This window comes from Mastomys coucha, unplaced genomic scaffold (genome assembly GCF_008632895.1).
Source record: "Mastomys coucha isolate ucsf_1 unplaced genomic scaffold, UCSF_Mcou_1 pScaffold21, whole genome shotgun sequence".
NCBI classification, from domain to species: Eukaryota; Metazoa; Chordata; class Mammalia; order Rodentia; family Muridae; genus Mastomys; species Mastomys coucha.
In genome coordinates, this window is record NW_022196904.1 from 14,186,157 (window position 1) to 14,211,210 (window position 25,054).

The following is a 25,054-nucleotide window of genomic DNA, read 5'->3' on the forward strand; positions in this document are numbered from 1 at the left end:
GACATTTTCTTTATAACCAGCTCCAAAGGGTGGGCAAGGGTTTGTTGCAGACAAGGTTTCTTGGTTTGATAAGTGATGTTGAGTGACCTGCCTGCCCTCCCAATTGTCCATAGCCTCACCTCAGATCTGTATCTGAAAAGTGGGGAAACTACAGGAACTCCATGTTGGGGCTGGTTTGCCTATACTGCCCACAAGAGTATCAGCATTGAGCCTTGCTTCTAAGAGTAGTGCACTCAGGAATGTAGGGTGGCAGCACCTCCCAGCACCATCTCACTACTACCACCGGGACTGGCAGGACACTGACCCCTTAGTTTCTGGAAACCTCAAAGTGGAAAGTCAGGAATATGATGATCTACTACAGTAAGGTGGAGGGATGAGAGTGAAGGATAGACAGATACTAACAGGTCTTAGGCTAGATGGGACAGGCAGCCAGGTCTATGAAGAAGACACTCTCCTAGGTTAGGCTGCTGTTGCCATGACCCTGCTTTTTCTTGCATGGCAAAAGATCCCCTCTCTGTTCACTTAGGGCAGGGCAGCCTGACTGTGTGTTCCCAACACACAGGGGCCCGGGGCAGCCAAGACAGCTAGGCAGAATGGGCCTGCTGGAACTATGCTGGGGACTTGGGCTGACACCCAGACTATTTCTGTCTTGGATGGAAGGCAGGGTTACTTGGTGAAACATGCTTGACTTCTCTTTGGCTGCTGGGCTCTCCAGGCAGCATGCCAGGGCATGCTGTTCTGATCATGCAGGGCACCTGGTCCCAAGGAAATCCTTTAGCATGGCAAAGTCACGAGCTAAATGAATTCCACTTATCTGGATCATGAAAGAGCTGGCAAGATGACCATCTAGATATGTGGCAGCGAGGACTTTTTGGAATGCAACTGACTTGTGCTTGCTTTCACTTACAAGGAAGCAGGAGGGTGTTGAAGGACATGTATGCAAAGGTATACAAAAAGCGCACCTTAGAACTGGAGGTGACTTTAAGTCATACAGACCCCTCCAACCACAGCTTATAAAACTACACACCTTATATTCTAGTATCTTAACAGCACTGGAAAGGGCACACAGGAGGTGATCACTTGTTGGTTGTGATCAGCCTTGCACTCATCTACTCTAGGTTGCAATACATCTGGAAGCATCTTTTAGGCAAGGAGCCCCATGAAAAGCAACTCCAGAGCACAAACCCAATGGTTTCAAGCAGCTCATCTCTAGGGTCTACCAAATAGTTCTGTTATATGAGGTGTGGAGCCTTCCTGGGTAAGAACGAGCTCTGTCTAGTCCAAGACTGTAAATCACAGCATAGAAGGAAGGTCTCCAATGACACTGTGGGCAGCCAGTGTCCAACGAACTGTGGCATTTTTGTTTTTTATTGTAAAAAGGGATTAGTGTGCCCTTGAGGTTAACACTGCCCAGCTCATGGGAGATAAGCTAATATATGATGAAGCCAGTCTTCAAGGAAAAAGCTCTATAAGGAAAAAGACTATGTTGATGAGGATCAGGTCCCTCTCCGTGCACTTTTTTCAGCACAAGGTTCTGGCCTCTAGCCTACTTGTGGGTCCCCTCAGATTGGAAGATGCCCAACTCCAAGGTAGAGCTAGGCAGAAAATACTCTAACACGTGCCTTGATACACAGCTTCTAAATGCTCTGGAAATTCCCTGCTAACTCTGTGAGGTAGAGTCAGAACTGGAAGTGCATGGTGGATGATGTCATGCTGTCAAAGTGGTGCTGACATTTGCAGAAGGCAGGCCCAGAGGGGTTGGGATGCCGGGAACAAACTCCAATGCTATCTGGCCCAATTCCACTTTCCTGTAAGGCTCCAGGGCTCTACCTGATGTGTCTTTTATGGCTTCCTGATAATACCAATCATTGGATGGTAGGAAGACAATGGCTCTGGATTTGAATCCTAGGTCTGGTCTCTTTTTGGACCTGGCATTCCACTACCATTGCAGTGGAAGTGACAGCTCCCAGGGATGGGAGGAGGAGAACAGAATGAGAATTAGGCAGGTGAACTCCAAAATCAGCACCTGGCTGTGCTGTCCCTTAAACACCCACAGGTGCTATTTTTGTCTCATGCAACAGTCAAGGAAATGGGCACCCAGAGGAGTGGAGGAACTTGCTCAGAGCCACTCTGGCCATGTTGCCTGCAGACGCTGGACTGGCACCTTGTTCACTGAAGACACTGTGCTGTGTGCTAGGTCCAAATAAAGTGCTTTCCCACTGGATTGGGCAATCTGGGAGTTCACCAACAGCTGGGAGGAGTCAGTTCAGGCATTAGGTGGCCTTTTGTCCCACTGTTCCCCCATCAGGGTGACACTATAGTTTGCTTGGTTGGTTATAGAGCTGAAAATATTTGCATGTCCAAACTCTTAGCAGCTATTTTCCATTTAACAGCTTGGTGGAATTTTTTGGAAAAAAAAAATTAGTTCCAGGAAAAACTGTGTTGGTTTTTTCTGAACAGTGCATCACATTCTCAAGTGCTCCCTAATGCTGGACAGCTATTGCTCAAGATTATGTGAGACCCAGTGCAGGAGTGTGCTACTGAGGGGATGATACATGGACAGCTATTGCTCAAGATTTTGTGAGACCCGGTGCAGGAGTGTGCTACTGAGGGGATGATACACTGAAGCTAGCCTAGACTCCAACACTGACAGATGAGAAGTAAGGATCCTTGTTTTGATTCTTTTACATGGAGGTAAGATGTAAAGCCAAGGGTGAATTTGGTACTTTGCTGAAATAGCTACTTGTCCCCACTACTCATGCTTGTTGCCACTGCCTATGTATTTAGAAGGATGGAGCTGTAGGAATGGGACTCAACACCACAGAGGCTGGCTATAGTAACTTGGGGCCCACTTCAGGTGATTGGGACTCCACTAGACCTCTCAGAGAGCTGTGAAGAGCAAACTACAATTCACAGGCTCAGTTACCCTGAACCCTCCCCTGGGGCTTTACTGATCTCTTTTATAACACTATGCCCTTTCACCTTTAAAGGACCTTTGGTGGGTATGTCACAAATACTTTGGACAGACAGTATGATTGTTTACCTTCATTGTTAGCTTGACTGGGTTTACTATCACCTAGAAGACAGGTCTCAGGGTACATCTGTGAAGATGGTTCTAGACAGGCTTAACTGTGGTTTGAGAAGAACCACTGTGACCGTAGATGGCACCATGACAGAGGAAACTAGAAAAGGCAAGCTGAGTGTTAGCCCTGGACACAATGTAAGCAGCTACATTCCTCACCATGCCTTCAAACTGGGAGCCAAAATAAGCCTTTTTCCTCCTTAAACTGCTTTTGTTGCAGCAATGAGAAAAGAAGCTAACCTAGACAGTGCCCCGGGAGGGGAGACACCTGATGAAGGATATACACATGCTGTGAGTGCATACAGCACGAAATCTCCATGGTGACTCTCAGGTTCAGATACCCAGAAGTTCACCCAACATACCTAACTGAAAATATCCCAAGGTAAAATGCATGTAATTGTAGTTTTCCAAATGAAAAGTGGCAGGTCTGGGAATCTGCCACCCCCTAATCTTGCTCTGCACTGTACTGGGGACTCCATATATCTAATGCTTAAGCAAACTCCAGAGATAGCACCTCAGCAGCAGCACCTTGTAGCATTCAAAGATGGAACAAGGAACAAAAATGTATGAAACAAAAATGGAACATTGCCTGAGGACAAATCTAACACCGAGGATGAAGGAAGAAGGAAATGCTGGCCAACTCCAGCCAATCAGAGGCCCATCAGGGGTCAGTGTCCAGGAACTCATCTTGTATTGTATCTGTGAGTTGGTTTCCTTATTCACCTTACTCTTCATCCCTAAACTGTTTCTTAAAAGTATTTGGTCACAGTGAAAAAATAACTAGCATGGACCAGTGCTGTCTCCTTCTCACCCTCCAGGTGCTCCAAGAACTGAACAACACCTTGAACAGGCCTCTTCTTTAAGGACCCACCTTAAATCAAAGCAAGCCACTGTGGACTCAGTGAAAAACTGACCAATCCTGGAGGAAAGTTATATATTTATCTTCTATGTACTGTTAATATTTTACAACTGTTGATTATCAATTCACATTTATTCAATTCATTCAAAATAAACCACATAAGGGTTTTCTTTTCCCCCAGTGTATCTAGAAAAATCAACCATTAATTTTACAATCCTTGTATCAGCCCATAATAAAAAAGCTGTTCCCATGAGCCGACACTCTAAATTCCTGCCTCCAATTGGTGTAAATGGGAGCATACATCTTGGTTTTTGTAACTGGTCTATTCCAACGACTGTGGCACCATTCAAGGACTTTAGATATTCCATCCCTTCTGTGGCTAAGGGACAGGCTAGTGTATAAAGATAGATGCTACTGTATTTCTGTTAAGCAGGCATGGGTTTGCTATCTGGGTGTTTACCCCTCTGGCTATTATGAATAGTAATAGCTCACCACAGTATTTTGTTGCTTTCTTTTTCCAGTGTGGGGAAGATGTACTGGAAACTCTGTTGTTAGCTTCCACCTGAAAGACATCAATTTTCCTACCAGCCTTTCTAGGCTGACTCCTGCCTTTCATTCTGCTGGCTGGTAGCTAGAAGTCACATGTACTCTTCCCTTAACCCCATACCAAAGACATAGGGCATTTGTTCCCATCCAGATACTGAAAGCTTGTTTAGGACCTTAGTATTATATGCATCTCTCCTTTTCTATGTACACATTCCACATTTCCATGGCTAAATAGAGCTGTTGAGGGATGGGGTCTTTTGAGTGTTTTACACTATTCATTCATTTATAACCATTTACTAGAGTCTTGTGCACTTGGCTTGAAAGAAACAATGCTGAAGACCCAGTGTCTCCCCCTGAGGAACTTAGGGTCTACTGAGGAAGCAAACAATCAGGGTCCGGTGCATAGAGTGCTTGTCAAGAAAGGTGCAGGGCACACAGACACACAGTTCAGCTGGGCTCTGGTTTGGAGGACAGACCAGAGAGGGTTCCAGGGAAGATTTTTGAGGAATGGTAGCAATTCTGATCATGAGCTGAAGAAAACATTAAAAGGCAAGGCTAGACAACACCAGACTCTGCATGCAATAGCATTCACCTTTGTCCAGGATGATGGAGAACACTGATGGGGGGAAGTTGATATGGGATCCACTGACGTTACAAAGACACCACAGCAGTGTGGAAAGCAGCTGGCAAGATGAGAGAGCACTCACTAAGATGCTATGTTAGTGAGTCTGGGAGAGAATGAGATAAGCTGGAGGCAGGGACGGACGCAGGATAGCAGGAAAACAGCAGGACTCACAAGAGGTGACAGCTGCTCCCTAGATCAATCAACCTAAGGCAGGCCAGCAACTTCTTCCACATGATATCCCCTCCAAAACAACAACAATAATGCCTTTTCAAAAATCTATCTTCTCAACAGAAATAATGATGGGAAAGTAAGAGGAAAAAAAAATCTTTCCCAAGGAAATCTTTAATAGACCCTTAAGAGTGCAAGCCCCACCATCCTGATGCATGCATGACCTTTCTCAGACTCTAAGAAACCTAAGGAAGAGTCTGCAAAGCCCTGAGCAACCCCAGATGCTGCAGGCTGACCTTCAAAGGATAAGAGCAGTACAGTTCCTGCTTCGTACTAGTCTACTTTTCTCTCCTAAAAGATGTTCCCACCTTCTGTCAGAGAATGGGACTTTTCTCTCAGGCAAGTTTCCACCCAGACATGCCTACTTCCTTCCTGACATTCCTACCATGGAAGGCCTGCAGGTGCTTGGACACTGGGTAAACAGACAGCACCAGCTCCTCTCTAATGCTCTCACAGTCACCTCTTCACAGGATATTCTCTGCATTGGAAACACCTTGTTTGAACTCAACAGGATGCATTTTCAGATAAACTTATTACCTTTACAAAAAAAAGTAAGATAACAGTGGCAGGTGGATTTCTGAGTTCGAGGCCAGCCTGGTCTACAGAGTGGGTTCTAGGACAGCCAGGGCTACACAGAGAAACCCTGTCTCGAAAAAACCCACCGCCCTCCCAAGTAAGATAACAACTAAAAACATGTGAGACAAGGAAAATAGCACAAAGACAGCAAGAGCGCACTGAGAGATGGTAGTCTGCCTGTAATCTCAGCACTCAGGAGGCCAAGTTGGGGGATCCTGAGTTTGAAGCCAACTTGGCTGCAGAGCTAAGGCCCTATTGAAAAACAGAAACAAGAACACACCTTCATGAAATGTTTAAAACACACTAAACAAACCAATTCCCAAACTGCATAGATGCATTGTGAAAAAAGGGAAAACACATATTAAAGTGCTGCTTGAAGGAGGACTGGGGGACATGACTCGGTTGGTACTGAGTTCACCTACTATGCATGAGACCCCGGGGCCAATCCTTGCCTCCATATAAATGGTGGCAGATGCCTGTAATCTCAGGACTCTGGAGGTGGCAGAAGATCATTCTCTAGAGCTTGTCATGCTCAAGGCCAGCCTGGGCTACATGAGAACCAATCTCAAAGTACACTTTTGACCTAAGGTTCTCCTAAGTGGAGTCTCTCAGGACGGCATTGTGTGTCACCCACCCTATTTATTCTTTAACCTCCAGTACCAAACAGAAACCCATGAACGACAGGTTCTTAGTTGCTATTTTACGACTGTAAGAATGAAACAGCACAAAGATACAAAATGTTCAGGGGGGGGGGTAAGGGAACAGAAATTGAGTTGAAAATAATTTTATAGCACATTTTAAAATAAGAATTTAGGACCTATGATTTTTTTGGTTGGTTGGTTGGTTGGTTTTTCGAGACAGGGTTTCTCTGTGCTGCCCTGGCTGTCCTGGAACTCACTCTGTAGACCAGGCTGGCTTCAAACTCAGAAATCTGCCTGCCTCTGCCTCCCAAGTGCTGGGATTAAAGGCGTGCGCCACCACTGCCCAGATAGGACCTATGATTTTGATATAGAAAGAAAGTAACAGCAGAAAGGTAAGACACATTCTTATTAATAGTCAGAGGGGCTGGTGAGATGGCTCAGGGCTAGGATGCTGTATGTTCTCTCTAGAGGACGTAGATTCAATTCCCAGCACCCTGCCAAGATCTGTGATTCCAGTTCCAGGTGGCCTGATACCCTCTCTGGCAACTGTGGGCACCAGGAATACAAATGGTATACAGATAATACATGTATGCAAAACACCCATACACAAAGATTAAAAAATAAAAATAATTGTTAAAAAATGTACTGGAAGGCTATCTAGAGGTAATATTACGACAGCTTAAAAGTACATATGAAGGAGATTGGAGTATATTTGATTTATGTTTTGTATTCTGAGAAGCTACCCAGAACTTGTCAGTGTTCTCTTGGAGTGTTGGGATCACAGATGTGTGCCCTCGTGCCTAGCTAAGGTTGTTGTCTTCTCCAAGTCTCTGTGGCTCTGGTTGTACTCAGTACTTGTTGACACATGTTCATTTCTCTGAAGTCTTCTGAAGAGACTGTCATACTGCTTGAAACAGAACCAGGCAGAGCCTCCTTCTCTAACACAGCCCCACTGCTTCTTCTGAACTGAGTCTGCTCCACTGAGCATAGAATACTACAGAGGGTTAGTGGGAGCTTGAAACCATTACTGCACACTCAGTTTATCTGGGTTACCTAGGAGTCTCTGTCATAGTCACAGGCTCACAAAACAAACTAAAAAATTAAAAATTAAATATATAATAATCTCACCTAATGGTGATATGGTAGGATACACAATAGCATTTAATAAGTAGACTATCAGGACTGATGAGATTGCTCAGTGGGTAAAAGTGCCTGCTACATGAACTGGTAACTTGAGTTGGATCCCTGTACCCCACATGGTAGAAGTAGAGACTGGATCCCTGAAAGGTGTCTCCTAACCTCCACATCCACACTATGGTAAATGTATGTATCTATACATACAACTAAATTAATGTAAGTAAAAAAAATATAGAGCATCTTCTTCCCTCAGGACCCTTCCCACTCTTGAGAGTTCTTTCTCTTTCACTTAGCCTACTGGTTCTCAACCTTCCTAATGCTGCAACCCTTTAGTACAGTTCCTTGTGTTATGACCCCAAACGTAACATTATTTCATTGCTACTTTAAACTGTAATTTTGCTACTGCTATGAATTGTAATATAAATATTTGATATCCACATATCTAATATGTGATTCCTGTGAAAGGGTTGGTTAACTCCAGAAGGGGTTGTGACCTACAGGTTGAGAACCACTGCTTTAGTCTATGTTGTTGTTGTTTTTAAATCTACACACACACACACACACACACACACACACACACACATCAAAACAAAAGTGAGATGACTCAGTTGGTAAAGAAACTTGCTGGGCTAGTGAGATGGCTCAGTGGGTAAGAGCTCTGATTACTCTTCTGAAGGTCCTGAGTTCAAATCCCAGCAACCACATGGTGGCTCACAACTACCCATAATGAGATCTGATGCCCTCTTCTGGTGTGTCTAAAAGTCAGCTACAGTGTACTTATGTATAATAATAAATAAATCTTTGGGTAGGAGAGAACAGAGGTCCTAAAAACTCAATTCCCAACAACCAAATGAAGGCTCACAGACCATCTGTACAGATACAGTATACTCATATACATAAAGTAAATAAATAAATCTTAACATAATAAATTAAAAAAAAATAAACACAGCTCAGAATTCTCTAAAAAAAAAAGAACAGAAAAGAAACTTGCCACTGAACCTGGTAACTCAAAACCCATATGGTAGAAGGAGAAAATGGATTCTTATAAGCTGTCCTTTGACTTTCCCCATGTGAAGGTACACTCACATATACTTAAGTAAATGCAACAACAACAACAACAAAGTAGTTTAATAGGATGCTTTGGCTTACCTAGGAGGCAAGGGAAGGTGAGAAGGAAACCTCATTGAAAGACAAAGATGTAAGCCTGCAGTGTGACCTGTAATAACATGAGACGAACACACACCTTTCAGCAGCCAGCTGATTAAATAACCTGATATACACAAAGAAGGAATATGAAGAGGAAAGGAGGGAGTGGCGGAAGGAGAGGATTGGAGGAAGAAGTCTGCAATCCTAACACCAGAAGATGGAGAACTTGAGATACTAATGAGACACTGTGTGTCATACAAATGCATGGTGTCATTTCAATTTGTTTCTTTTAAACAGCATCAAAACCAAGAATATGTGCATATGCAGAAATTTCAGTAAGGGATGGCTGGAGAGATTAGCCAGCAGTTAAAGAGTGCATATTGCTTTCAGCTCTCACTCTGGGTGGCTCACAGCCCTCAACTGCACTCCAGGGTTCCAATACCCTTTGTGGATTCTAACAGCACCAAGGCTAACATGTACCACAAAATTAAAAATAAACCCAGGGGCTGGAAAAGATGGATCAGCAGTCAAGTACGTGCAGAGGACCTGGGTTAGATTCCCAGCACAGGCACAACTCACATCCACCCACCCACACCCATAAATAATAAATTAAGTAATAATTTAAAAAGACAGAACTCCAGCTCTAAGGGATATGACACCCTCTTCTGACCTCCATGGGCACCAGAGACACACAAGGTGAATAGATATATATGCATGAAGAATGCTCATATGGATAAAATAAGTTTCTTTCTTTCTTTTTTTCTTTTTCTTTTTTGGTTTTTTTGAGACAGGGTTTCTCTGTGTATTCTTGGCTGTCCTGGAACTCACTCTGTAGACAAGGCTGGCCTCGAACTCAGAAATCCACTTGCCTCTGCCTCCCGAGTGCTGGGATTAAAGGCATGCGCCACCACTGCCCGGCATAAGTTTCGTTTTTTAAAGGAAAAAAAAAAAGGCTGGGAGTGATGGCAGAAGCTTTTAATCCTTTAATCTTTTTTTTTTCCCCTCGGTTGTTCAAGACAGGGTTTCTCTGCATAGCACTAGCTGTCCTAGAACTCACTCTGTAGACCAGGCTGGCCTCGAACTCAAAAAAATCTGCCTGCCGCTGCCTCCCGAGTGCTGGGATTAAAGGTGTGTGCCACCAATGCTGGGCAGAAGCTTTTAATCTTAATGCCTGGAAAACAGAGGCAGGCAGATCTCTCTGAATTCAAAGGCAGAGCTCTAGATAATGAGCTCCAGGTCAGCCAGGGCTACATAGTAAGACCCTGCTTTGAGTCAATGAGATGCTCAGCAGATAAAGGTGTTTGCCAAGCTTGATGACCTGAATTCCACCCCTGGAACCTACATGATTGAAGAAGAGACCCAACTTCTTCAAGAGGTCCTCTGACCTCTACTTGTATGTTGTGGTACTTGTGTAGAGCCATGACCATGTGTTTGGAATGGATGCCTCCAGCTGGCTGCTCCGTATTATCACCTTTCTGGTTATATGACACTTAAGATATGTGTGCAAGGCTTGCTTTAGCTTTTTCTTCATGTATTTCAGAAAAAAATCCATGGACTTGGGATGGAGATTTGTGGTACTGCAGCTAACCTAGCACAGCTTTGTGCTTCATGCCCAGTACCACAAAGGTTAAAAAAGAGAGAGAGAGAGAAATCGCACACCAATTATACAATAATAAGCCGAGCGGTGGTGGCGCACGCCTTTAATCCCAGCACTTGGGAGGCAGAGGCAGGCAGATTTCTGAGTTCGAGGCCAGCCTAGTCTACAGAGTGAGTTCCAGGACAGCCAGAGCTACACAGAGAAACCCTGTCTCGAAAAACTGTAAAAGAGAGAGAGAGAGAGAGAGAGAGAGAGAGAGAGAGAGAGAGAGAGAAAGAAACCAAAAACCCTTTTAGTCCTTTCCTTCAAATATCACTCTAAAGATTCAGCCCCCACTGCCCCTAAAACAGGAAGTATGAACCAGTAACTAGTTAGATTAGAAGATATATAACTGCTATCAAGACGTCCACTGAAATGTAAATGCGAGATAGAAAGATGCCCTTAAAACAGTAAATATTCCAAATCATTCTTGTTATTAAAGAGGTATTACCACATTCTTCTTATCTGGCTAATGCCTGAGCCTACCACTAACCACCCATCCCTATGGAGTGGCAGCTTAGAGTCAGAACTGTGTTTAGGCTGGGGAAATGGCTTAGAATCAGAACTGTGTTTAGGGTGGGGAAATGGCTTAGCTGGTAAAAGTGCTTGCTATGCAGCAAGCCTGACGACCCAAGTTCAATGCCCTGAAACCATGTAAAACAGCCAGATACAGCAACATGTGTCTCACAAAGTCCACAGCTACTTTGAGATGGGATGTGGAGAATGCCTTGGTACCTCCCAGTCTTCCCAGGTCTAGAGTACATAGCACAACCATAGAAACAGAGTCCCTACTTCTTTCTTTTTTTTGGTTTTTCGAGACAGGGTTTCTCTGTGTAGTCCTGGCTGTCCTGGAACTCACTCTGTAGACCAGGCTGGCCTCAAACTCAGAAATCCACCTGCCTCTGCCTCCCAAGTGCTGGGATTAAAGGCGTGTGCCACCACCGCCCGGCAGAGTCCCTACTTCTTGTATAGTGAGAGTAGACACTTGAAATCTGTCTCTGACCGTCATATGGGTATAACAGTGCATATGCATGCTGTATACGTCATCTATAGGAAAATTATGTTTAGGCTGAACAGTGACACAAGTCTGTAATCTTACCACTTAGAAGAGAGACTGTGGAAGGAGGATTGAAAAGCTCTAAACCACTTTGGGATGAATATATATCTCTATATATAAAGACCATGTCTGTCAGAATCAATGAATGAAATCCTATTCAGTCAAGTCCAGGGCAGGCACCTCTACTTTGTTTTTTCTTACGCTATCATCACACACCTTTTTGTTCTAGCATTAATAGGCTAGCCCCATGCTGAAAATCATCTCAGAAGGCTTGTGGAGTTAGGATCCTGCAGCATCTTCTAGTTAGAAGAGAACACAGGCTCCTCTCTTCCTAGAGCAGTGAGCCAGAAGTGAGCACATCTCCATAAACTGTTCCACAAACACTGTCTTGCTATCACAGCCCAAATGTTGGCTCCTGACAACCACAACAGAAGAAAGAGTTCTCTGTTGTGGCTTTTGAAACCCATAAAATAGATCACCACGTACAGAAACCAATTCTAGTTTCACTTATCAGGAGCTCTGGGACATACACTAGAAAGGTCTCATTTCAACAAAACTGCAGCTGATGTGAAAAGATAAACTGTGTTTTGTTTTGTTTTGTCTTAAGCTGTTGGGAGGTCACGGAACCTAAACAGATGAAGTATTCCAGCCAAGAGTAAAAGGACCTAAACCAGGGTGAAATCACAAAGTCTTACACCATCTCAGTGTGCAAAAGTGGGGTTCCATTATCCGATTCCCAAGTCATCTTCTGTTTCAAACCAGTTGAGAGCCAGGCACTATACAAAAGAGTTCCTTTATCTTTTCTGCCTGGGGTTCTCAAGTGTATGCCTCACTTCACCTCTGTCTTGTCCTGACTCTGTCGCCTCAATTCCCGTTCTGTTGACCCAGTTCTTTCTTGTGGTCCTATAGGCACAAAGGTCTTTTACTGAGGCTTTGAGGAGCTAGGGAGCTGGGGCTGAGGAAAGGCTTAAAGTGTTCTGAAGCCAGTAGCAATCCTTTGCTTCTGAGTTCACTGACACTCTGACTCCTAAAACAATACTTGAGGCACTGGGAAACAACACAACATTTATGTTCCGACACTTGTGAAGCTGTAAAATTCAAGTTCAAAGTGACAACTCAGTTTGTGATGAGTCCCTCCTGGCCTGCAGAAGGCCTCCTTCCTGCTGTACCCACCCATGGTCAGAAGACAGCAATTCTTTCATGTCTCTCCTTGTGAATGGCAACAGACAGACAGACACATAACTCACCTACAAAGAGAGATGTGCTAAATTAGTAGCCTGCTAGAGTGAAAGGAAGGAAGAGCCATGGTCCATCGTACAGGAGGCAGTGATGAACAGCAATATGGAAACATGGCACTGAACAGTGCCTGTATAAAAAGACGGCAGACAAGATCCATCTGTGCTGTGTTTTCCCAGTGAGAGCTCCTATTCGGGTCATTTTCAGGTAAAGCTGCAGCACTCTAGCTAGGACTGCAGATCTGGGGATGTAGGTGAGCAACAAGGGGGTCCAGGGCCTCTGTGCCTTCTCTCCTTCCAGAGAAAGAGCAGAGTGAGACTTAGAGAAAGGCAACTACAGCGAGAGCCTGTAAGCCCTCTAGGCTCAGGTACTCCACACAGTGGCAGAGCTGCTTTTCTAGAAGGAAGTCAAATCCCATCCCTCCTCAAAGCCCTTAACCAACAGTGCTCATCTTCAGAGTCTGTCTACAATATTCCAGTCTTAAGACATCCCACTTACCATCCCTCTGTCTGAAGGCTCTTCTCCAGGATATAGAATGGCTCCAATTCTTACCACTTTTACTCTCCTCAAAAGCAACTTAGCCTAATGTGGTAGCACATGTCTGAAATCCCAGCACTTGAATAAGGCAGAGGAAGAAAGATCCTGAGTTTAGAGTCACCCTGGGCTATACAATGAGTATCAGACCAACCAGAGCTACATAGCAAGACCCTGTCTCAACAAACGAACCACCCAACAAACCAATCCACCCAAAAGCCTATCTCTCCAAACCTTACTACAACGAAATATATATGCTTAATTCAGAGAGTTCATATTCCAGGGGAGACACTTCATTTCTTTTCTTTGGAGCACTAATTACTAATATCCTTCATCGTTTCCTTATTATGAAGCTTTGCTCTCCTTTTGTCCAACTGTACCATATGCTACATAGGGGCAAGGACTTGTGTATTGTGCAGCAGTGAATATCTGGCATACTCAACAGAGCACACGGTGTAAGATGCACAATTTCTACTTTCAGAGCCTTCAATGTGCTGGGCCAACTACTTTGACTCTCTGGAGCAGGCAGAAAAATAACACACAAGAATAAGATAAAGTTGAGACATGAGATCTCTGGGATAAAGCAAATCCTAAGTTGCATGGCAGACCAGGACAGCAGGAAGTGCTATGAACAGGATATTGGGACGTCAACTATAATGGTGTGTAACAAGAAGTTAAAAATAAAATCTCACAGCATGGCCACAACAGTTTCCCACTCCCTGTTCTGAGGTTGTCTGAGCTAGGCAAGCACTTAACCCCTCCCCCACTCCCCTCTTCTGTCCCCACCCCAGAATTTCTTAGGTTCAGTCCTAAAAAGGTGGATAGGTCACTGGCTGTGGAGAAAGGAAGCAGTTCGGCCCACGTCATGGTAAAACTGGGATTTTAAAGCAATTACATGGGTTCCAGAGTCCATGCTGACCCACCCTGCTACAGCCTTTAGTAGTTTATAAAGGAATGTCCTTCAGGCAAATTATTCTTTGTGGGGAGCACCCAGTCTGGACCCTGAGAGCTGGCACCTCTGTGTAGGGGCAGATAAGGGTGCAATATCCTGGACAATGTCAACAGCAGCAGCAGAGGCAATGGCAAGAGGCTTATTAGTTATGGCCACTTGCTAATGTTACAAGGTCTGTAACACATTGAATCATCCTACTGACTCAAAGTGCTTTTCTTAGTCCCATTTTATAGTATAGGGAGTGAAGGCAAAGCAGGGTTAAATATTCGCTAGTAAGCAGCAACGCCAAGGCTTGACCTGAGGTTCATTCTGTACAGACTATTCACCAGTGAAAAAGACAACAGAACCAACATGTGCTGCATGTATAGCAGGGCTTTATGCTGCCCAAGGCTGACCTGAGGTTCACTCTGTACAGACTATTCACCAGTGAAAAAGATAACAGAACCAAAATGTGCTGAATGTATAGCAGGGCTTTATGCTGCCCAAGGCTTGACTTGAGGTTCATTCTGTACAGACTATTCACCAGTGAAAAAGATAACAGAACCAAAATGTGCTGAATGTATAGCAGGGCTTTATGCTGAAGGCCTTTGTGGCAGATCCACTGTTAATGACAGTGGCATTCTGTGACCTGCCCCCACAGGGATGCTCAGTTGGCCCTGAGAATGTTTGCTAAGAGGCCATCTCCCAAAGGCCTCTGATCTAATGGCAAGAGCTGTTCCCTGAAGATGTTCCCATCAATTAGTGGTGAAACCTAAATCTGCCATGCAAAAAGCAATACACACATTTACCCAGGCAAATGAAGCTCTGAGTCGTTCTTTTTATTTGTGCCAAGGAGCTGGGGGTTGCCTCTGAGTAGAGACATAACACTGAACCACATACATACGTACACAGAGAATGACAAGTGTGGCTGCAGGGCATTGGATTAGCTAGAGCTTGCTTCCTATCTAATTTGTCTTCTCATACTACCTGAGAGCTGACCCTTCTGTTCTGCAGTCTGGGTGAGACCTGTGCATCACCTTAGCATCACACACACTCAGCAACATTTAAGCAGAGAACAATGGCTGGGCAAGCAAGATTCTGGGGTCATCAAGATGGTGTAAACCAGTCTGAACTGGAAACCACAGAGAACCTTACTGAAGAGAGGAGTGGCAGGGCACGGGCAGCCAAGTGTCTCCTACAGGTACAATCATTCAGCTACTACAGGAATGTGCTGTCCCCATCCTCATCCTTCAGCACCACAAAGCCATCATGTTCAGCACACTAAATTGAATTACTCAAGCCTTCCTTTTAGGCACATGCTTACTGCAGGACCGACTCTTCAATGTTGAATGAGGGAAGCCAGGTACAAAAGGAGTATCTCCTACAATTTTACTGTTAAAGCATATTCTACCTTGTCAGAGCCAGGACATATTTATCCTTCCTGAGGGAAAGAACTTCTAGGGCACAGCTAGGAGACTGCTCACCTTCTGCCCCTCCTCTGTACTGACTGCAGCAGCACAGGTGTGTTCCATCATGTACATCTGTACTGTACACATGAATGGTGCTTTATGTTAACGTACAGTCAACTTCAGGGACAAGTTTTAAGAAATCTACTGAGGGCATAGTCTAGTGTTTCTCAGCTTGCTGCTCTGAGAGCTCTATTTTGATATCAACCCCAAGCATGTCACTAGTAGGTGCCACTCAAACAATGGCTAACATCAAGCAAGCCATCCCAGGCCTTCTCCTAAAATATAGACAAGAAGAACAAGAAGTTCTCAGAATCTGCTGACTGACAGCCTGGGTACACAGGCAAATCTGGTCATAGCCAGTGGACCTAACACTGGCCTATGCAGGAAAAGGGCTTCACTGACAGAGGCATCATATTAGGTTCTCAAACTCTTCTTCACAATGACTTTTTTGTTAAGTTTAGGCCAGTTGTCTTGTAAATATAACACATCTGATTTATCCAGTCATTGTCTCCTGATAAAGATTCTGATGAAATACTTGGCAAGGAAGTTCAAAAGGTTAGGGTGTACTGCTAGTGGGCAGGGTATGTTCAATCACTTTGTGAGCGTAGTAAGCTTGGCCCTCTCCAGCATAAGGTACTTCAATTACTAACTTAATGTGTTTGGTGACTCTTTTTCTTTTTCTTTCTAAGGAGACAGGTCTTACTGTGTAGCCCTGTCTGGCCTCAAACATAGATCCAGCTATCTCTGTTTCCAGAGTGCTAGGGTTAAAGAAGTGTGCATGAACAGTGATTTATACCTACCCATATATATTTACATAATAATTTATTGTTGAAACAGTACTTCCTGCTTTAGCTTCCCAAGTAATGAAATTAGAGGCATGAACTATCACAGCCAGATTAGGCTATAAGATTGTAAAACAAAAGTTTTCTGAACCATTCAGCCAGCGCCTCTTGAGTACTTAAGATCGACTTCACTAAGGCGTGATTTACTGAGGTATCCATTTAAAGTAGCAATTATGAAATGTGTATATGAACAAAATTACCACAATCAAGACAAGTTTTCTCAGGCTCCCTTATAGAAAATCATTCCTGGGCCAGCTCCTAGGCTGCACTTGACCTGCCTGCCACCAGACAGTGGCCTCACTCCCAGAGTTCTGCAGAATTATTTCTGTGGTTTTGTGACTAGCTTCTGTCACTCTTGGCAGAATGGCAACCATAGTTTGTCATGTTAGTAGGTGTGGCAAAGCTAGCACCTTTAGGTTCCAAGTTGTACTTGATGGGGTGGATGCACCATAGTTTGTTCTTTTACCTGTTAAGGGATTTCTGGGTTCTTTCCCACCTGGGGATCTCCTGAACAAAGGTATACAAACTGTGGTATAGGTCTGGGTGAACATGTTTTTATTTCTCTTGGGCAACTAAATACCTAGAAGTAGATGGCAGGTGTATATTTAACTTTTTCATAATGTGTCAAAGGAAAGCTACCCCTTTTCCCACAGGCCTCTGTGGTTTCTTTGAGGATGCTAACTGCTCCACCTCCTCACCAACACTTGATCTTGCTAGTCACTTTAATCCCTATTATTTAAAAACCCAATCATGTTCTGATTAATTATGGATGTATGATTATGTCTACCTCTATAGGGATAATCTCCTGGGTATTCTGTAGAAGAATCACCTGTCAATAAAAACCTAATGGTCAATAAGCTGAGGCAGGATTAGAAGGCAGAACTTCCTGCTGGGGAAGAGTCAGGTAGGAGGAGGATTTTTTTCCTGCCACCTGGACTCTGAGGAGATGGACAAATGAAACTGAGGAAAGGTAACTAGACATGTGGTACACATAGAATAGAATACACAGAATAGTTACATAAGTCATGAGCTAGTCAGGGAACAAGCCAAAGCTTATGGCCTAGGCATTTATTCATAAATAATTAAGTCTTAGAGTAGTTATTTAGGGAACTAGGTGTGGGTGGAAAACCCTGAGCTAACATATCTCTTCCATCCTGGACATCTTGAGGGCAATTCAAGTTCAACACAGTGCTTAGCATATAGGAGGTGCTTAGTTAATAAATACATTTACTGAGTACTGGCTGGATGAAATCTGCTACCCCTACTCATGAGTACTCATGATGTCTCCCTACAAGCATGCAGTTCTGTATGTGGGACTTCCCCACTCAGGCAAGCCTGACCAGTAATGCTGTCTTAAAATAGGTCCAGTGTCCCGGAAGGGTAGATGGGACAGCACCACTTGCTTCACAGAACCATTAATTGACCACACACTACATCATAAACAAGGTAAGGTTTATTCTAAGATTTGCCAGAAAAGACTTTTTTGTTTCTTTTTGTTTTTAAGACAGGCTTTCACTATGTAGCCTTGGCTGGCCTGAACTCACTATGTAGACCAGGCTGGCCTTAAACTAAGAGCTCATCTGCCTCTGTTTCCTTGAGTGCTTAAGTGTCACCACCACACCTGGCCCACAAAGAACTTTTACAAAAGAATGGGCTTCAGTTACAACACTGCACTCAACTAGGAGCAGCCCCTTAGGGATGGAAGGCTTTCTCGAGGTTTATGCTGCACTGCTTCTGAGATTAGTGGATGGGAACACACACACTGCCATCTTATCAGTGACACTAACCCTGTACTGTAATGACACCAAGGTTCTCCCAGAAAAAGAAGGGTAAGATGTCCCTGTTCTGTCCTAAGGGCTTGCTTTCTATTATACCTGGTTTTGCCAAACAACAGAATAAATAAGCTATTATGAAAGGCAGGCAAACACAAACACACACACACACACACACACACACCCTAAGACAATGATAGCTTACAACATACACAAACATGTTCAGATAGGAAGTGAGTTGATGGGTATGACAGCAAGTCATTTTTGGCATTATTTGGCAGCTGCCAAGCTTGCTTGACTTTGGGCACTTTCGTAATCCATAGGAGCTAAAACTAAAATGTACCAACAGGAGGTTGGAGAGATAGCAGAGTGGTTAAGCACAGTGGCCACTCTTCCAGAGGACCAGTGTTCAATTCCCAGCACCTACATGGTGGTTCGAAACTGTACAGTTCCAGGATTCAGATGCCTTCTTCTGGCCTCCACAGGCCCTGTCCACACACACAGTGCAGGCATACATGTAAGCAAAACAGCCATATACATAATAAAAAACAAAAAGGTTTAAAAAAATGTAACATCAGATTTGAGGCCTACCAGTTAGGTATACAGAACGGTCTGAATATTATGACTTAAGACATCAAACAGGTACCTACTCCCCTCTGTGGTTGTTTCAGTGAGGGGCCCTGAGCCTGGCCTCACTCAGAAATCCACCTGCCTCTGCCTCCCAAGTGCTGGGAGTAAAGGCGTGCGCCACCACTGCCTGGCCCACAAAAACCCTTGATTCAAATCTGGCTGGAGACCTAGGCTTTGAAATTTATTTAATTACCAGAGCACTTCCAAATCAAACCATACCCTGAACAGGTATTTTTAGAACAGCGAAGTTCTAAAAGTGACCCTTCACCATGTTCCAGACAAACACACTGCAGAACTGAATACTCCTACTTCCTACAATGAAGCAGGAACTCAGTTAACTTGGCCAGTAGTCTCTGTTACTTAGGAATCACACTGCTCCACAATCGAGCAGTGACTCTATAGCCTCCAGCAATTTTCCACATAAAGAAAAGCAGGGGCCAAGGAGAACATATGACAGAAAGCCAGCCCCAGCCTCCCTAGCGCACAGTGACTCTTACGGAGGTCCCAGAGCAGCTGTGGTAACATGCGCTCTTCCAGCCTTTCCATGTAACTGGAGCTGAGAGGATGAAAATCTAACACTCTATTAGCACAGCAAGCACAGAGGCTGACCCCACAGCTGCCTAACATCATCTGCAAATCAATCTGGGAGCTCTTCTAACCACTGGCCACTGCCTCAGCACAATGCAACTTCAGGCAACATTAACAAAGGTAAAGAAACTGGTCATGAAAAATGTAAGAACAAGAATTAATCTACACCCATGTTGTTCCAACATTCACCTAAGGTGGAAAATGTACTCAGGAAGAACTTCAACTGAAGCCAGGTTATAAATAAAGCATCAAGAATGGCAGTTTTCATATGAGAAAGCCATAAGGAAAAAAAAGGCATAAGTATGGAGAATTTACAAGTTCATCCTTACTGAAGTAGCAAGTTCAAGGTTAGCCTGGGCTCCTGTGAGACTGCTTCAAAAACAAACAAACAAACAAACAAACAAAACAACAACAAATGCCCCAAACCCCACAATTTTTAAAGGTGGTAGGATAGCTTTAGTTGCCTGATTTATAGAATATTAAGCCCTTCTCTCACCCCAAGTTCCACTCTGCTGTCTATGCCCGGCTAATTGTGCTGTTAAGGCTGAGAACTGGATGGGTGGAAGCATCATGGGCCCCACAGCTGGAGTTTGACGGAGCTCTCAAGCCCATCTCCGAAATGCAAGATCCAGTGCTTTGTTTTATCTGCCAGAGCCGTGTGTCAATGTGTCAAGATTAAGGGGACAGATGCAGAAACTGGGGTACAAGTTCTTTTGAGATTGGTCTGCTTTAACAAGGTTTGATGGGATGCTGGTTCTGTTGGTCTGGGAGGGCTTGGCTGGACACCCATGTGAAGCTACCGTTACAGGGCTATTCCTCCCACGAGCAAAGAGCAAGAGAGATAACAGGCCAGTGAGAGCACCTATTTTCTGAAGGAAAGTCCAAGCTGGGAAAACAGTTCACCCACTCACTCAACACAAGCTCACAGGGCTCTCAGAACTCCTATCACTGACATGCTCTGCTTGAGGAGGAAGCAGTGGTCCCGTGCCCACTACACAGTGGGGACTTACCCAGGACCATGCTCTGAGAGTTGTGGGTAGTGCTGAAGTGGGCTGAGGGCAACTGAGATGTCTCTAGTCAGCACTCCAATGGGTTATTCTGTAAAGAAGCTGTCTAGACACTTCAGAAAAGGTCATGGTAGCAGTCGGTTGTGTGGGGGTGGGTTAAGTCCAGAGGGGACAGTTCTAGTAGACAAATGTAGCGTATAACTGTTTGCATCTTGGAATAAAAAACACAGCAGTAACTGACAGTTTAAAGTAGCTGAACAAATTTAAACATGGACTACACTTGAAATGACATCTTTTTTTTTGTTTGTTTGTTTTTCGAGACAGGGTTTCTCTGTATAGCCCTGGCTGTCCTGGAACTCACTCTGTAGCCCAGGCTGGCCTCGAACTCAGAAATCCACCTGCCTCTGCCTCCCAAGTGCTGGGATTAAAGGCATGCACCACCACTGGCCAGCGAAATGACACTATTAATACTATCAAGGGTAATGATGTTTTTCATTCAGGTGGTGAAGGTGGAACCTGAGACTTCTATTAAGCAGGTACCTGAGCACTGAGATATGCCCTAGCCCTTGGCAAATACTGCTTTCTTTCCAAAATTATTATCATCATCAGTGTGTCTGCACACTCCCATACATACTGTGGGTTATGTGTGGAGGTCAAGGACTTTCAGGAAGTAGTTCTTACTAAACTATGGATCATAGGTTTGCCATCAAAGGCTTTTATCTATTGAACATATTGGCAGGCCCCTGGTGAATATTCTTATATTCATAGCTGACAATGCCAGTGTAGTATGAAGACCCTTTCAACTTTCAATAGCTTTTACTACCTTCAAATTGGCAACCAAGAGAAGGGGCGGAGGAGCTAAGGGTGTGGTGACACATACATACCTATGATCCTTGCAAAGAGACAGCAGACCAAGCGGCCCAGCCTGATTTACAGATCAGGATTCAGGACTCCTTTTTTGGAGGTGGGGGATTGGGGCAGCAGCACAGGAACGGAGATGATACCAGAGCCTCTGGAGCCAGGGATGAGATATACCAACACAGAGCCAAAGTGGCCTGTGGTAAAGATTCAGGACTCTTGGAGCATGTCTATGGCCAGGCACCATGATCTATGCCACTCATGTGGGTCTTTTTGAACCCCGTGGCACTTCCATGAGGCAAGCCAGTTATCAGTGGTTACTGATCTACTGCTGAACAGATGACAGTTCAGAGATTCTGACACAAGCAGGGCTATGAGTTGACAGATTCATCATGACTCCAGAAGACCTCTTCAGCTGTTCTGACTCTTCTTTTGACACAGCGTCTCACTGGATAGCTTGGTTTGGCCTGGAACTCAGAGACCTGCCTGCCTCTGTTTCCCAACTACCAAGATTTAAGGTGTGAACGAGGACCCTGCTTCTTAAGCACACAGGGAGATGATGTTTCATGATCAGCAACAGAGGTATGGTGAATCACTTATTATTGATCTTATGTAACACTGCAGTAAGATACAATGTAGTCAGGCATTCTGTATTTCAAACAAGCTGTACAAAATGTGTACTTTTTGTCAAAGTAAATAGCTGCTTTAAAAATAGGTATGCTTTCAGAGAGCTTAGGGGCCGAGAAACATGCACATAAAACAATGTCTTCTTTAAACATAAAACCTAACAGGCTTGCATATGGGCAGGAGGGGGGTCAGCAGTGCAATGAGGAAGAGTGGAAAAGCTTTTCTGCAGCAAGATCACAAAAGCAGGATAAACTGAGAAAGGGAGAGGGCAGAAACAAGAGATAATATAGATCTAAGAGATTGGAATATGTTCAGACGAGTCAGTGTTTGGGGGACAGAGATGCAATTTGGCAGAGTTCATAGAGTGGCAGCTTAGCTTGGCAGTGGTTGAAGGGCGAAAGGATTCAGAGGACATAGATGCCTGTGTCTGTGTGCTAGGAGGTGTAAAGAATCACACTCAGGTCCTTGCACATGCCAGCACTGAGTTATACACCTAGCCTAAGCCTCTGTATTTTCTACCTTAAAGATTCTGCTATATGGGTACTGGGAATCAAACCCCAGACTTCTGCAAGAACATATAGTGCTCTTAAACGCTGAACATTCCCTCTAGCCTCCCAAGTCTATTGTTTTACTTTTTCCTATGGAGGGTGGGGTGGGATGGGATGAGGGGTTTGAGTCAGTGTCTCACTGTTTCCCTGGCTGGCCTGCAACTTGCTATGCAGAGCAGATTGGCCTCAAACTCAGAGATCTGCATATCTTTGCCCCCCTTTAGTGCTGAGATTAAAGGTATGCACTGGCTCCCAAGCCTACAGTTTTAAGTTTAACTAATAATGCTTGGGAATCCATAGTGATAGGCAGCTGCTTCAGGACCTCCTCAAAGATCCCTGAAAGCGGCTAGGAGAAAGTAGAGAGAAACAGTGGTATGAAACTGGAAGACAAAGAGCCACGTAGGAGCCCTAAGTCAATAAAATAGAGCATCCACACAAGTAAAATGTTGTCATCTTAAAAACAGAAAACCTTGAGGCAACTTCCCTTTGTTGTATCTCACATTCTCTTGTGTGCAAAAACCAAGCTATATGATCATAAGCAATGTGACAGAGACCCTAATTATGTATGTCTCAGATGCCTGATCAGAATGCCAGAAAGGCTAACAGTCTCAAATTCTTGTGCCCACTACTAAATGTAATATGTGTCCCATATAAAGTGGTTTCTCTTTCCTCAAGCAATTTACAGACCTACAAGAGAACACAAACAACCAAGCAACTACCAAACAACTAGCCACACGCTAAAGCTGTCTCTGGTCTGAGGACAGAACTGCTACCACATTCTTTTAAGTCTAGTCAACGTCACATGTTAGCATCCTGACTGAAGCCTCAGCTGTCAGATCACCCAAGTCCTTCTCTGTTAGAATCTCTCGTTTCCAGAAAGCTCACAAATTTCAGCTCTCTTGGAAGCTCCTTGCAGGGAGCGGGAGGCACCATCTGCTTTGGGAGCACTTACCAGTGGCTTCGATGTACTCAATGCATCTTTCAATGAAAATGGGTATCGGCTTCTCTGGAGTCACCACTGTTGTTAAGGGCACCCCAAAATAGTTACTCTCCCAGGTTGCCTTTGTGATGGATGGCCGGGGTTTGGGCTTTGGTTTCTGTCCAGGAAAGAAAAAAATGGAAGCACAAAAAGTGAGATCTTTGTTGAAAAGATTTCAAACAAGACAAACAGACCCAAATTCGCTCATCTCCCTAATAGTATTTTCTGGCCTCCAAATATCGTACAAGATACTGGAAAGTTGTCACACAGTCCTACCTTTAGTGTGAGACTGCATTATTAAAACAAAAATGTTTATAAGAGCCAAGCCAAGTTTACTTAATAAGTAACATCATAATGGCATCCATATCCTCCATTGAGGACACTCTGGAGTAAACAGGAAGTTTTCCAAGCAATCTACATGGATAATAGATGGTATATACTCAGAGATGGCTGATGCCTTGGAAAAATCAAACATGAGTACAAAAACTAGTAATTTCCTCTTTCCAGAAAACAAATACAGTGATTTATCAGCCAGGGGTTAATTCCTGGTGTTTTCCACACTAGGAAATGGTAATGCCTACTAACGAAACAATACAATGATATGATCTAGGCCCATGCCTAAATTTCAAGCCCTAGGAGGCTGAGGCAGGCTGATTTCTGAGTTTGAGGCCAGCCTGGTCTACAGAGTGAGTTCCAGGATAGCCAGGGCTATACAGAGAAACCCTGTCTCGGGGGTGGGGGTAGGGGTGGGGAATGGGGTAGGGGAAGAGTTCTAGGCCAGCGTGTGCTACATCATTGTGAGACCATGTCTCCAACCAACCAACCAACCAACCAACCAACCAGAAGATGCAGTGACAACCACTGAGATTTTACTATTACCAAACAAGTCCCATATGTACTTGCTTAAAACCTCACAACCATTCACCTTTATAAGAAAAAGAAGTCACACAGGTTTAAATGACTCAACTAGTAAAAATGCCTGATCACTAAAAACCATACCGTTTAACCCTATAACTGATACCTCAAAATCATTCAAACTGTGCCTCCCTCATCACCTTAAATTTAGTTATTTTGAATTTCATATGAGAAAAACCAAAAAAACAAAAAACATTTTTTTACCAATGCAAACTCTCCAAAGCCAAGGAAACAGGTTTAGAATATCTACCTTTGTTAAAGTATCTACTAAAAGAAGAGGGCAACAGGACAGGGTCCAGGTAAATTAGAATGGTGTGTCTCTGTTATCCAGGTTTCATTTCCAAGTGGCTCAGCCCAATGCAGCAGGGTAGACAGCTCTCCTCAACAATGTATAAGGGCTATAAACCTATTTCAGGACCTTTCCAAAACCCTCAGAAGATGTCCAACTGCCAGGTCATAGGTCGACCTTTCCCTTTTCTTCTACCCATTTTCACTAATTTTAATATTCCTTTTACGGGAACAAGCTACATTCTGCTTAGTCTGAGATTCTTTAAGAACTTCTGGTGCAAACTGGGGGGGGGGGGG

At 44.1% G+C, this 25,054-nt stretch overlaps 1 protein-coding gene and 2 long non-coding RNA genes across 3 annotated transcripts in view; 1 reads left to right on the top strand and 2 right to left on the bottom strand.

Annotated features, from left to right (window-relative positions):
- Positions 1–25,054, bottom strand: part of Arhgap35 (Rho GTPase activating protein 35) — a 117,099-nt gene that overhangs the window by 24,061 nt on the left and 67,984 nt on the right. Inside the window, exon 3 of the mRNA XM_031385455.1 lies at positions 23,528–23,672. Coding sequence (XP_031241315.1) covers positions 23,528–23,672 — 145 coding nt within the window. The remainder of the gene's footprint in view (positions 1–23,527; positions 23,673–25,054) is intronic.
- LOC116101689 lies at positions 2,078–6,505 on the bottom strand. Its single transcript, XR_004122897.1, has 2 exons — positions 4,434–6,505; positions 2,078–3,182 (listed from the first exon to the last, which is right to left on the bottom strand). It is a non-coding gene; the product is annotated as an uncharacterized LOC116101689 (long non-coding RNA).
- Positions 3,311–4,196, top strand: LOC116101688. Its single transcript, XR_004122896.1, has 2 exons — positions 3,311–3,783; positions 3,901–4,196. It is a non-coding gene; the product is annotated as an uncharacterized LOC116101688 (long non-coding RNA).